Genomic DNA, 14,872 nt, shown 5'->3' with positions numbered 1-14,872 from the left:
AGAAATTAATTTATGGTATATATTGTATCACTCTTGATGTGTGTCTGTGAAAGAGGGGGAGGGGAGAGAGAGAGAGAAACCTATCAGGAAAAATTAATGTAACTCATTTTCGGTTCAGATTAATTAAAGGTTAATTAAACCCTGGCATTAGAATAAGAAGTCTATGTATTGAGCTATGGTAACCCTGAAATCTGCAAAAAGTAAATTTTGACCACAAGAATGTTTATCGTTTTATGGCACACAAAAGCAATAGGGAAAAATTGTTTGGAAAGAGGGGTTCTTTTTTCTTTTAATGAGTAAAGGTGTAAAATAGGAGGCGGAAGGTATATTGTATTTGTTCCCATCTTCAAGTTATTTGTAAAAATAATAAAGGTGGGATACAAATCAATCAATCAATCAAATCAAATCAAACTGTAGTAGCACTGATTGCAAAGCATGAATATCTGAATGGGTAAGGATAGTTGTGTGTGAGAAACAGAAAATTTGCTATAAACAGATGAAGTGTAATTTAGCAAATAAGGTGACTAGACTAGACTAGACTAGACTAGACTTCTAGACTAGACTTCTTTATTGGCCAAGTGTGATTAGACACACAAGGAATTTGTCTCCGGTGCATAAGCTCACAGTGTACATACAAACAGCAATTATTAGGTCATAGATCATAAATCATAGTTACAATGATTAATCATGTTACAAACAACAATTGATAAATCACAAGATACCAATAGGAGAAGATAGTAGGAAAGTTAAAAAGATAAAAAGAAATGAGACAGTGCTGTGGGAATTAAGTGTTCAGCAGAATGATGGCATGGGGGTGGGGGGGGAGAACTATCTTTGTGTCTGGTTGTTTTGGCATGCAATGCTCTATAGCGGCATCCTGAGGGGAGAAGTTGTAATAGATCACATCCAGGATGTGAGGGGTCTGTAGATATTTTCTCAACCCTCTTTCTGGTTTGTGTAGTATACAGATCCTCAGTGAAAGGCAGGCTAGTTGCAATTGTTTTTTTCTGCAGTCTTAACTATCCGTTGAAGTCTGTACCTGTCCTGTTTGGTTGCTGTGCAATTATTTTACAGGTAAATTATTTTAATTAGCAATTATTAAATCATTTAATGTGTGTGTTTGTCTTGGCCCTAGGTTTTTTGGCACATGGGTTCTGAATATGTATGCTATATGTGCATAAATAGATGACACACACATCACATGCACCGATTTATTACATGGGGCAGATATGCTAGGATTGCTTTCAGCAACTCCAAGTTGACAAGATGGAGAAGGTGGGTTTTGTCTAAAACTTTTTTTTTATTCTCTTCTCTTTCAGGAAGGTGGCCACTACTGAGTTAAATTCAAAGCACTCTTCCTCTCAGGTAGCAATAGCAATAGCACTTAAAACTTATGTACCACTTCATATGGCTTTACAGCTGTCTCTAAGTGGTTTAGAGTCAGTCTACTGCCCCCCCCCAACAATCTGGGCCTTCATTTTACCAGCCTCGGAATGATGAAAGACTGAGTCAACCTTGAGACGATCAGAATCAAACTCCTAGCAGTGGAATGCAGTGTTAGTCTGCAATACTGCATTCTAGCCACTGCACCCCCACAGCTCATATAGGTAGCTGTATCATATAACTGCTTCAAAATGCCCAGAATTCCTTTCTAAATTCCATGGCAACAAAACATGGAAACAAATGACAGAAAAACTAGAGATGTACTTAAAAAAAGAAAAAAGGCAAATTGATTGGTTTCTGACTATACCAAGGAACTAAAAAAAAGCTATTAAATCAATCAAAATACCTCCAAAAGGAAAGCAAGGATTCTTGTCTATCTCACTAGCCAGAAACGAGGAATTTGATGCCATCTAGATAGAGAACATCTTTCCTTCCCTTGGTGAAGAAAGGGTAGATTAGAAGTAAGAGTCCAAGATATTTGTCAGTATTCTCTCTTCCTGAACTCAAGTTGCATGGACACAGGATTCTAGTGAATTGCTTAAGTTCGGATATCTGCGCTGGTCCATCCCCAGGTACGGTGCCTTATTTTGTGTGGTTGCTGTCTTATCTGAATGCAACATAGTGGTTTCTTCTGAGAGAAGCAAGGGATTGAATTCATAGCTTTAGTTTGTTCTGAATTCTACCTCTAGCTTCTTTTTGCAAGAAGTTATACTGCTGTCTTTGGATGAGTCATCAACCTATCATGTTACCATATCAACAAACCATAGGCAGGCAATGATTTGTAGCTGCACTGTTTCAAAGGAAAAAAATAATATGCTCCAGGCAAGTTTGCAGCCAACCACAATTGCTGCCTTTGAATGCAGTCATGGCAACTGATTTTACCTAATGTTAGGGGGGGGGGAAACCTAATATCATACACTTCTGTTTAAAGCTATTTCCCACAATCATCAACACAATATTGATCATAATTTCTGGTGCAAGCTGCAGTTAATGTAAAATTGAATAAAAAGCTCCCAGACTCTTTCCTCACAACTATACAAGAAGCAAAGAATCAGCACCTACTCTTGTGACTTTGTTCTTGTTGTGCTAAACTATAATTTGGTGTGAATAGGTTCTAAATATGGTTACTGTAGCTCATGCTTGCATAAAGTTAAACCTCAATTAAAAAGATTTCTGAAAGCATTCCTGCATTTAACAGTGCTTTCCTAATGCACAACCAAGAGAGCTTTATGAATGCCTCAAAAGGTAGAATAAGAATATTAGAGGCTCCGTTAGTTTGAAAAACAATGTGCAGAACAATATGACTTCAAAGGTTTTTAATAAACTATCCAATAATAGAGCAAAATGCCTTACATGGCATGGGTCCGGAATACCTCGGGGACCACCTGCTGCCGGCATCGACTCCCCTCCGCCCCGTGCGTTCCCACAGAGAGGGCCTCCTCAGGGTGCCTCCAGTCAGAGAATGTCGGCTGGTGGCCCCCAGGGGGAGGGCCTTCTCTGTGGGCGCTCCGGCTTTGTGGAATCAGCTGCCGGTTGAGCTCCGGATCTCCGCTCCTTCCGGCGCGGGTTAAAGACCCATTTATTTGAACAAGCTGGCCTGGCCTGATGGGGAGTTATTTAGGGTTTTAATATTTATATATATTTTCTATTGTTTTTACTGTGGGCAATAATTTAATTCTTTTTTTAACTTTTGTATTTTTGTAGTTTTATGATATGCCCTGTTCACCGCCCTGAGTCCTTCGGGAGAAGGGCGGTATAAAAATTTAATAAACCTAAACCTAAACCTAAAATGTACATATAGACCAAAAGAAAACGAATAAGAAATTCTGTAAATAATATATACATTCATTTCAACATGAACAACATCATTGTCACTTGTTTACCTGGGATTGTTTTTCAATGTATTAACTAAAAACTCGTGTAGATCTATACCAGTTGAATCTGTATACTCTTGACTAGAATCTAAAAGAAAAATAAATCCACAGTTACAGAGAATGCGTTAATTCTTTCAATGAAACCAAGCCATTAATATTTTAAGACTCCCATTTACACAATAGCAGCTGGGATGACTAAGTCTGAAAGTTTAATGTCACCCTGGCTTGGATAGTTGATTGCTTCTTTATCAACAGAAAATGTGAGGAGGGAGTGAGAGGAGGGAGAAAATCTCTCTTACTTTGCCTCCCTATCTTATAGCTCTCTCAATAATCCTTCAGATGGTGAAGGACTGTAAAACAAGTGAGCAGGCCAGGAGAATGGGTCTATTTTTTTCATTATGTCAGGCCCATTTTAGGGTTTATTCTGGAATATTCATGTGTTTTGCATTTCAGAGTAGTGGGAAAGCGGTCTGTTGGTTTTCAACAATATTCCCAAAGTTGTTGGAGTATGACCTGTATGTTGTCCTGAGCCACAAGGTGCTCACCCCACTTGGGAAGGAAGTTTGAAGTAAAACATGAACACTAATCTACTTAATGAAAGAAAGAAAAAAAAACCCACTTAAGCCAACGTGTGAAATTCATTAATGTTGACATTTCTATCTCCCAAAAGATCACATTTCAAAAATGTCTCATGTCTCACATCAGAAATCTTATATACATGATATGCTAGTGTTCTGAGTTTGCACGTCTTCCTTTTTAAATTGTAGCACACTCCAATTACTTTTGAGCATGCAATTCCCGGAGAAAACTAGGTCTAAGATAGCCTAACTGCTCAGCTAAATCAACTCTCTATCTGACATGAAGATAAGGGGATTATATACTTTCAGTACTAATTAGGCATCTCTGGGAGATTCTTCCAAGAATAAACTTACCAATATATAAAGAAGAGGCATTATGACAAATACTAGCAACCTGCAGGTTTTTTAAACCTACAGCCCAAATCATGTACCGGTAATTTAAGAAGAGGACAATGTATAGCAAACCTCTTGATAACATTTTCCTGGGTAATTTATCAGACTTCTCCTTTTCAGCTTCATCTTTCGAGGGTTTCTCTTCCTTTTCAAATAACTGTGTTAACTGGATCTGATTTTTTTCCTGTTGAAAAGTTGAAAAATTAACAATTTCCCCCCCCAAGAAAGGTATCCTGTAAAGAAAATGGTGTCTGTTTTAAGTAGTCTACAGGCATAACATCAACAAAAACCCTGATATTTGGTTGCAAACCAAAAGGCCAATCTGAAATAACTGATTTTGCAACTCCCTTAAGTTCATATGCCTGGGAAATGGGCAAATGATTCAAGAAACAATATTGCTATTATTTCCTATAACATTACCCCCAAGCTAAATTTTCAAAGAAAGCCAGCTTCCATGCAATATTTGAACAACAGCTTAATGGGAGGCAGGTGAACCTTAAGAACCACAATTGATGTTTTGAAGGTTCAGGCTCCCACACTTCTTTGCATTTAGCTGGGAGGAGATTGAGGTAAGATTAATTTTGTTTTATCATGTGTGAACAAGAAATAAACCACGATTATAAGCCAACTGAGAGCAAGTTTGCTGTAGTGGTTAAGGCATCAGGCTAAAAATCAGGTGTCCCAAAGCCAGCTGGGTGACCTTGGGCCAGTCACTCTCTCTCTCAGCCCTAGGAAGGAGGCAATGGCAAATCATTTCAGAAAAAAATTGCCAAGAAAACTGCAGGGACTAGACCAGGTAGTGACCATCAAAACTGACTCAAAGGCACGCGCGCATGCGTGCACGCACACACACACACAATGATTAATTTGAACTAGGCATATCTAATCACTAACCAGAACTTGTTTTTAATCTTCATTCATAAACAATAAACCAGCTTTCATGAAAAGTAAATCGAAATCTAAATTCCCTGGCAAAGAAGATGTCTAGGAACCAGATGGTTTCCTTGGGTTTGGTCCATCTCCAGAGTGTATTCCAAAGCCAACACTAAACAACACTTGGTAATATGATGCTAATCACTTTGAAATATCCTTGGTATGTTGTTTAGGTTGCAGTATCTCAGAAAACAAAATCAACCTTAATAATTGAACTCAACAAGAAGTACAGTCCCATTGAGTTAAATTTGTGCACTGTTTTCTCTTCATATCTTATAAAATCTAGCTCAATGGGAATATGCTTCTTGTAAGACTGAACTGCAAGCCTCCACATGTAAGAAAAGTAATTTAAGCTTCAGAAGCAGTGAATTTTTTTTCTTATCTAACAATTATTTTTGTATGTATGTTTGCTAGTTAACTTCTTCCAATTATCTGATGTTTTTATATTATTATATTTTATATTATTGTACAAGACAGTTTTTTTTGCAAAAATCAGTCTCACGCATAGCATTTAAGTTAAGCAAGTAGAGGAGTTGTATGGATGGCAAAGATCCACACTTTCTAGAATGGCAAATCATTCTGCATTGAGAAAATAAATACAATAACCAAGGTAACCTCCCTTTTTCCAATCCTGTAATCCCTTACTTCAGACCAGAGTGGGTACATGCTATAAAAATGAGGATTCGCTTACACAGATCTGTTCTTTAGCCTTTTTGTTGTTTTCAAATAGGTAAATGAAATAGAAGTAGTTAAGCAACTAGTTAAGCAACATGCTACATCAGTTTCAAAATGTATTTCATTGCATGATTAAACATATTTTTATCTTGATTGGTTACATTCTTAACTTATAATATTTGTAATGGTTTTATTTATCCGAGCTTTGCAGCCCCAGAGCCAACCTTGATTTTTGTGTCACCTGATATCTGTTTTAAGAAAAAGTGATTACAACCTACAAATGAAATGTTAATGCATATGTTAACAGAACAATAAAATAATGTCTTCAGTTTCCAGCTTCTTTTGATTAAGAGTCAGTGCTATCACCAGAGATAATGCATTCAAGTTGAGTTTTTTTGAATCTTACACCCATACCTGAAATTGAATGAAACCAAAACCAACACTGAAGAGCATTTTTAAAGACTGATCATAATAAAATTACAAATGTTATGATGCACAAGCTAGCTATAAAGCATTTGGGAAGGCAACAATTATATGTTTTAGAAATGATTTACCTCCCAGTCAAGTTTATGGAAGAAGTAATTCACTCAGTCCATAAGCCAGGAATTCTCCATGAAAGCATCACACATTATTGTGTAACTAGCTCTACAAAATATTAATCTCTAAAAATATCTGCACAAATATTAATCAGCTAATAAAGAATAGGCTACAGCCATTCATTATTTAGTATTGCTTTGATACCTAGTAAACATATTAAGAACCATACTTGATGTCTTGAATGTACAGGTGCCCATATTTTGTCCTCCTCCTTGTATTTAGCTGGGAGGAGATTTAGGTTAGTTTTGCTTTATTCAAATGATGGTTATCATGTGTGAACAAGAAATAAACCATGATTATAAGCCAGATGGGTGACTGAAGACAATACTATGCTTAAAGATTACATGAATAGTTTTGCTTTGTCACAACTTTCTACTTCACAGCCTTTTTTGTTCCTTTACAGAGTCAAATACCCAGCAAGTCAGAACTTTATACAAACTGCCATAAGTCCACCACACTAAGTGATTTTCCAAACTTTTGTAAAAAGACAATGGACAAATGTCTCAATTTTGACCAACCCCTCCCACTTAAATTTCTTCCATGTGATGTCAAAGCATTTCATTTTGTCCACATTTTCGTATCCAAATTGACATAGTTGCCTTTTTAATGATATAAATCCTAAGATTTTGCGCTGTAGCATCAACTTAAAATTTGGAAACTAAAATGCAGAATGAGAAGAAATTGCACAGCCCATGTAAAGTTTCTTCTTGGCGTTTACACAAACATTAAGATTCATTGGGAATTTCATGATCTAAAATTTCTAGTCTATTGTATCACAGTTGTCAAAACATTTTTACAGTAAGGCATCATAGCTGCATACAAACAGCAAAACGATTCCCTGTACTTGGTTCTCTAGAAGAGTAGCAACTGGAACTTTAAATGATCATCTAAACTTTTCATAATCTGGCTTCCTCTAGAAAAAATAAATACTAAATTTTACTGATCAGAATCTGAGTTTAATAAATATTCCAAGGTAGAGTACCTTATTTGTAAGGAAATAGCTGGAAAGCAAACCCTCGCTATCAAATCAGCAATTTTAGAACTTCTAATTGGCAAAAGGACAGACACCAGGATGTCATCAAGAATCTAAAGAGGAAGCGTATCTCATTTAAATGTGGTCATAGATGCTAAAAGGACGAATGTCCAAGTCTGCTGTTTTCACAGAGGAAATCAATACACCTGTCTTTCAGTCCAAAGTGGTAAAAACTATATTGCAGGAGCTATCCTTCCTACTCATCTGCTTCCAGATGCAATTCAAGATGCTGATTATCACATGGCTTGAGGCCAGGCTATCTGAAAGACAGGCTCTCCCCTTATTGCATCTACTTGGCCCAACAGGACAGGAAGGCAGAGAATATTACAGGTGTCAATGATTAGGGATATACATTTGAAGGGACCACATCATTTTTAAGAAGAAATATAATAAGACTAGAAGGAACTAAATAAATTTGCCTGAATGATCCTGGCAGTTGATAATAGCTAAAATGATCCAATTAAAAAAAAGTTAAAAACCAATATAGAAACATATGAAACATCAGGAACCGTTTAGAAATCAAATAATTCTATACGACTGATTATCAGTTGCATCAAACATGGAACCTTCCCATGATGAAGACTAATTTCCAGAATTCTTAGCCAAGCTAGCCATTGCTGATCATTCTGGAACCTGAAATCCACCCTCAGCTGCAGGAGACCTGGTTCTGGAAGGATGATATAAATGAATAGCATAGGAAATGGTAGTTCTATAAGTACTCTTGGTTTACTGGAAGTAGACATGAACTTAAGGATGACCTTCAAAAATATAGGAGTATGCATTTTCTACGTAATTAGCCTGAAGCAATACCGATTAAAATAAATAAGGCACAACCGCATTCCAGTACAGCTACATTTCATTTTATGGCTAAGGAAAATAAAAACACTATCATTCAGGCTACTGGCTTGGATGGTATGTCACTCGATATTTAATCTTAAAATTATTTCTAGGCATATGAAAAATTAATCCTGGAAATCAAAATTGTTATCCTGCCAAATAAAATGAGATTTCAAAAGTCCTATTATCCAGATGGCTTCTGAGACACATCTTGCTCAGTCAAAATTAACATCTCTTCAATAATCAGATGAATCTCAACAAAGTTAACCCAGTGTAATCTTTTTTATTATACTTCATTTAGTTAAAATAGTTTTCTAACATCTGTAATTATTTATCTGACACAGCACTTAAATACTAAAAATGCCGACCTGCTCTTTTAAATGAATCCTACATATTCTTCATAAACTTAATATTAAAATAAACAAATGCACATTATAAAAGCATACGACATCCAGTTTTCCATATTGCTCTGCCAACTATCACCATTCTAATTTAATACTGGATAGAAAAAATAAATTAATTCTGATAGTGAAGCTATTTGAATAAAAAGAATATACCCAAGCCTTAACACTTTCAGGATTTGGAAGCCTGTGTTAAAACAATCAGTTTATAGTCAGTGGCTTAATACAACTGCAACAAAGGTCTATGATACAAATGTATTCGTTCAGATAACAGCCACAACCTTAACAGATTTATATGTAGGACTCTTCTTTAGATATCATGGAAACTACACTTTGCTTTTTGTGAAATACTGTATAAGTTCCCAGTGTTATGCCATAATAGATAAGGGGTTCCCAATCATGGCAACTTTAAGACTTACGGACTTCAACAACCACAGTTCACCAGCCAGCATAGGCAAGTTGCCAAGACTGGAAACCCCTGCCATAAGATCATGGTTTAAAAATCACAATGCCTTGTCTATACAACATAGTAAATGAAAACTAAACAAATCTTAGCATGACGTATGTACAAAGAAAGTTGGACTATAATTGATACTAGTGCCAAGGGAAGTTCTATTACAACATATGTGAAATTCAATCTGATTGATACCATTGCTTCAATTCTAAAGCTGCTAGACTGTGTAAGGCAATTGTTTTTTTAAAGTTGTAGTGCTATATTTTGATACCAATCCCAGACATAAATATTCCAAAGTGTATTATCTTTTAAACCACACAACTGAATGTAAAAATCCATCAGGAAGTCAAATGAGAAGACTTTTTTTCATTATCTTGGGATAGCACATGAATGCAGATGTGTACTCAGCTAAAATATTTTACAATTGTTAAGTAAAATATTTAAAGTTCAATCATCAGTTTGTTGACATTCATAGAGATTCACTAGCATGCTCCAAATAATACATCTTTTTTCATCTCACTCCCATCCTTCAAATCATTCCCAAACATTTTTACAGAACAAAAATGAAAGTAAAAGACCTCAGAACTATTTTATTTTTACCTGGATGTCCTGCGAAATTTCAGCTGTGGGAGGTGGAGGAGATTCTTCACACACAGCCAGGCTCCGAACTAGCTTTAATTTTGTACTTGACTAAAGAAAAGTATTTATAATTAAAAACTACAGTTCACAGATGTTTTACTTTAGTTATCTTGGGTCAGCTATAAAACAAAATTGCTTACATAAGGATTCCCAACAACTTTCAACACACTGTAATTCATTATTTGGGAGCAAAAACACCCTAAAAAAGCAAATAAAATAAAACAAAAATAGAACTCTGATGCCAATTTAAGCTTTGAAGTCATCACAACATCAGCAAAAAGCAAACTACAGTTAATGAAAAAAAGAGGTAGAAGCAAAAAGCAGCACTATTTTCTCTGTCTAGCAACATCAAGCCACCAAAAATATAAAGGCCAAGCAAAAGCAAACAGTTAGGCAAATCATAAATCCAAAAAACAGAAAAATACACTTTGGTTGCCAACGAAAGAAAGAACAAAACTAATTTTCAATAAACAGCCAGGCTTCCATCAAGCATAAAGACTACCTTAGCATGCCAGCACAGCACACACGTCTACTATACCTTTGACCTTTTTCCTGTCTGTCCAAAAGACTGCACTGGCCGCTGAATGGTGAGCACAACAGAAGAGAATTTGCATTAAATTTCATGTACTGATTGTGTAAGGCATTTGGTGTGCACAGTAGAACGAAAGCAATTTCATGGTGACCGTTAATTACAGGATGATCCATCCCACAAGGAAATGCAAGAGCATCCAAGACCTCGCTACTGAGATTGGACTTGCTAGGGTGTGTGTGTGTGTGTGTGTGTGTGTGTGTGTGTGTGTCTCACCAGGCCAAATCCTGGACAACAGTTCTGGCCGTTCACTGAAAAATTATTGGACTTCAGAAACTGTTATGGTCTGTGAGACTGAACACATTCCAGCCAGAGAGAAAAGGCTCCTGCTTTTCTACCTGTTCAGTTTTGACAGGTAAGGAGGCTGATACAATTATCTGAAATTAAAATTGTAAAATATTTGGTCATCTGTGCCAACCACCGTGGTAATGTCCAGTTTCTAAATGACAAGGCTGCTATTGAGCTGCGTCTTTTTTTTTTAACCTTTTACATCTTTCTGGAAAATAGACCCTGTTTTTATCTCCTTCCATTCTATTATTCAGTGATACCTCCATCTTTAGGGAGTGTTATTATGCTTACAGGTGTTAAACTAATCCATCCTTCGATAGGTTAAATTTACTGCTAAGGCTACTCCATTAGGCACAATTAGAGATTTAGAGCAGTTCTACCACAATGTGAAAAATGTCCTCAAGTGTCTTCCCTTTCGTGAACCATAAAATCCCCGTCCTCCATTCAATTATATCTTTTCCTACTCCTAAGGGAAGAGACTGAAACACTGTCTATGATATTTGTAAGCAATTTTAAGCGCTTATAATTGTTCCCTCTGTAACTCAGATTGCTGGCAAGGAAAGACATACAGAAACTTCATATATACGCTCTTGAATTCCACAGAAACAATGTGAAATAGCACTCTTCCTAGCAGTTGCTAAATAAAAATGTGGAAACCCACGTACGTATTCAAGAGCGTTAGATCCACAGTGGGAAATGGTTTCAGTCACATTTCCACAGAACAAAAATTAGGCATGATTTTCTCCATCTGTGTATTCTAATGGATAATCTATAAATATCTGTTAATTCTCCTTCCATACTTATTGATCCGCTCACACATAAGAGTTAGTGATAATACTAAAGCAGGCTTGTTAATAAGAAATGCTAATCAAAACTCCAAGTAGCCAGCAAGCTTGCTGAGTAATCCTGGGTATTAACCTCTATTTTAGTTCACACAAAGATCATTGAAAGAATAACTAAGAAGTACAGAACATTTTTCCTGAGTGGGCATGCAATTTTGCAGTATACAATAAAGAGGAAAAAAAATACCAAATGCTTACCTAAGCATAACATTTATTTATTTATTTAAATTTAAATAACATATATGGTTACAGGGTTTTTTGTTTTTGTTTTTTTAAAAATCAACACACACAAGCATGCAGGCAACGAGATCGAGGATATCTCAAGTCAGAATAATTAAAACCACAAAGAAATTGTTTGTGATTCTTATGCTAGATAAAAAGAATGGCTTCCTACTTGGGTGGACTATACTTATATTGTGCCACATCATTCAAATCTGCATTATGTAGGATGAAGATTGATGGTTTAATACTGGAGTCAGCAACAAATGTCCATAAATATTGGATATGCTTCTTGGCATCTCCCAAAGGCCCTGTCTCTAATAATTAAATTTTATTCTGTTTTAAAAACTGAACTGAAAACAGATGTGTAGCTTCTAGTTGCTCTATCATCCTTCTCTTCCTCTCATTTCAGATGACCCTGTCCTCCCAAAAACTAAGGAAGTAGAAGTAGCAGGAAGCCTGTTTTAATCCAATCACACCAGCTATAAAAACAAGCAAGCAAGCAGTTACTTGAGATGTGGGCAACAGGCCTGAGTAGGGCAGATGATAATGACCTAGGACAGGGGTCCCCAACCCCCAGTCCGTGGACCAGTACTGCTCCGTAGCATGCCAGCAACCGGTCCACACCATCCGTGGGATGCAGGCAGCACACAAAACCACATACTCTCCGGTCAGCGGAAAAACCTCTCTCCACGGAACCGGTCCCTGGCGCCCAAAAGGTTGGGGACCTCTAACCTAACAACTCCATCTCACACTTTTAACAGTTGATTTGATCTAATGCATTGTTAGCAGGCTCTGCCTGACAACAGAAGCTGATGTTTTTAGTATGCTTATGATATAAAACACCTATGCCTGAAACTTAGCTGAAAACAAATCTATTTTTTTTTATAGAAGACGTGAAAATCATTACTGGAAATCAAGCCAAATATGTTCTTGATCTATGGATATTGGAGCAAACAAAAGCCCCACTTTCTCTCTACACAGGAGAAAGTGAAGGATTTAATTCGGTGTGCACATCAGCAATCTGGTTTCTAGCCTGGTCTCTATTTCACAACTGCTTTAATGTGCAGCTTTCCCTAACATTGGTTTGTTAAAATGTGGCTTAATGAATAAAACACAAATCCCTGGGCCCCCACAATTTACAGGACATAAACATACGTAGTTTACAAACCACTATTTTAAATCACAGTCTTAATGTGGCTTAAACTGAATGTATAAATCAGGACAGTGATCTGCTACAAGGGTCAGGTTCTTACTAACTGAATCTGTCCCATTACAAGCAGATGAATTTAGCACTCTCATACGGTGTTTCTCCGAACATAAGAGCAGGTCTTATATTAATTTTTGCTCCAAAAGACACATTAGGGAATATTTTCTAGGTAGGGTTTATATTCGAGGAACTATGGTACTAAATGCGTGGGTTTGGCTGACGATCTTAACTGGGGTTTATTTTTGGTGTGGGGTTTATATTATGAGCGTCCTCAAAAATCATGCTATGCCTTATTTTCCAGCTGGGTCTAATTTAAAGGGAAACACAGTAGTACTGGTTTCATTTTCAATACTCTTTGAGCATTCAAATGAGCAAAGGGATGTCATTTAGCCTGGAGTGACTACAAAAAGTCATTTACTCCCTGGGGTAGACCACATCAATTAGATAAAAAGCTGAAAATGCAAAAATGGTTATTTGATATCCTTTGCTTTAGAGAGGCACTGCAGAAGACAATAGGATCTTACTTCCACATCTACGCGAGTTAAAGAAAAAACATGTAAAAACATCGTTATTAAACTAGTAAATTCTGAAAAAAAGAGAAAGATTCATTAGCTCAGGGAACCAAACTCCCTACAGGAATCCATGTAGGCATTCATATCGCACAAAAATGTCAACTTGGACATAAAAGGAAAAATTCTGCTGTTAACACCAGACATCATTGATGTGAATTAGAAATTTAAAAAAACCCTTCATTAATAAGAGGCAAACGCATTTAGAAAGAATCTCCGTGCCCAGAAGTGGCAGATAGTGTTATGAGTTCAGTAGACTTTTAGGGTTATTTATAATTTATTATTTTTTGAATAAAAGCAAAGTTAGATTGCAGGTTGAATCACTTTTGCTGGGCTTATTAGAACCCATTCGACTCATAGAAATGAGGTTTTCATAAGTTTTCTAGACCCAATCTCATAGCTTCTTACTAAGACAAAGCCAATTTGAGGTCATCCTTGCTTTTATAAGGCAGTCTTTTTCCATCTTAGCTGCTTTCGGATATGCAGATTTCACTGCCCAGAGTTCTCAGAAGTGTCCATCTGGATTTCGGAAGTCTTTACCAGGAAAAGTTCTCATCAAACCACCATCAAAGTAGCTATTAAGTCATGGGGTTGCCTCACCAAAATGATACAGTCCATCACTTGAACACAGCACTGCATATCTAGCTCACAATTACTGCAAGGATCAGAATCAAGGTTTCAAAATCAATCCTAAATCTTATTTTTTACTCTATGTACTTGTTTCCTCGGAAAAGACAGTTTTTAACCATCAAGGCAGAAAATAATGCAGCTCCAAAGATAATGGCTCAAAACAATAACCACTGTCAAAAAATAAATGGAATCACTGAAAATGTATCTTGCCTGACGCCACAGCGCCCATCAGCTTTCACAAACCTAAGCAGTCCCTTTTGCCTATAGTTATGTTAAAAAACATTCAGCGTTGACATCATTGAAAGAGAAAAATAACTCTCCAAACAGTCCTATACATAATGTACCTGCCTCTATGCCCAAAGCAACTAACCAAGGGAACACATTACTCTAACTGTATAATTTATATAAGGAACAGATAGCATTTTGAAGGAGGAATTACATTTTTTTCACTTTGCAAATAATTTTCCCTATCAAGTAGGGACTTTTCTATCAACAGAAAACTGAAAAGCAAGAACAACTGCTTCTTTCAGAGCTCTTCATCTCCAGTGAAAGTTACCTCTGAAATACGGGTTTCCCTAACAAGAACGCTGTATTATCACATGAGTTAAAAAGAGGATTGGGCAAAAGAAAAATCCAAGTGCCACAGTAACAGAGGTGAAAGGACCAAA

The 14,872-nt window shown here is 36.6% G+C and overlaps 1 protein-coding gene across 5 annotated transcripts in view; it reads right to left on the bottom strand.

Moving 5' to 3' along the window:
* R3HDM1 (R3H domain containing 1) overlaps positions 1 to 14,872 on the bottom strand; it is a 61,242-nt gene that overhangs the window by 40,893 nt on the left and 5,477 nt on the right. For 3 of the 5 annotated variants that reach the window (XM_081344397.1, XM_081344399.1, XM_081344400.1), the window contains exons 3-6: positions 10,396 to 10,437; positions 9,819 to 9,908; positions 4,361 to 4,472; positions 3,327 to 3,405 (exon numbers count right to left, since the gene is read on the bottom strand). In XM_081344397.1, the coding sequence (XP_081200523.1) occupies positions 3,327 to 3,405; positions 4,361 to 4,472; positions 9,819 to 9,908; positions 10,396 to 10,437 (323 nt within the window). The remainder of the gene's footprint in view (positions 1 to 3,326; positions 3,406 to 4,360; positions 4,473 to 9,818; positions 9,909 to 10,395; positions 10,438 to 14,872) is intronic. The other 2 variants (XM_081344398.1, XM_081344401.1) reach the window with 1 other exon arrangement.

Source organism: Vipera berus, assembly GCF_964194415.1.
Source record: "Vipera berus genome assembly, chromosome: 1".
In the NCBI taxonomy this organism is placed as follows: Eukaryota; Metazoa; Chordata; class Lepidosauria; order Squamata; family Viperidae; genus Vipera; species Vipera berus.
Note: the sequence above shows the minus strand (reverse complement) of the source record. Positions and strands in the feature narration are given on the sequence as shown.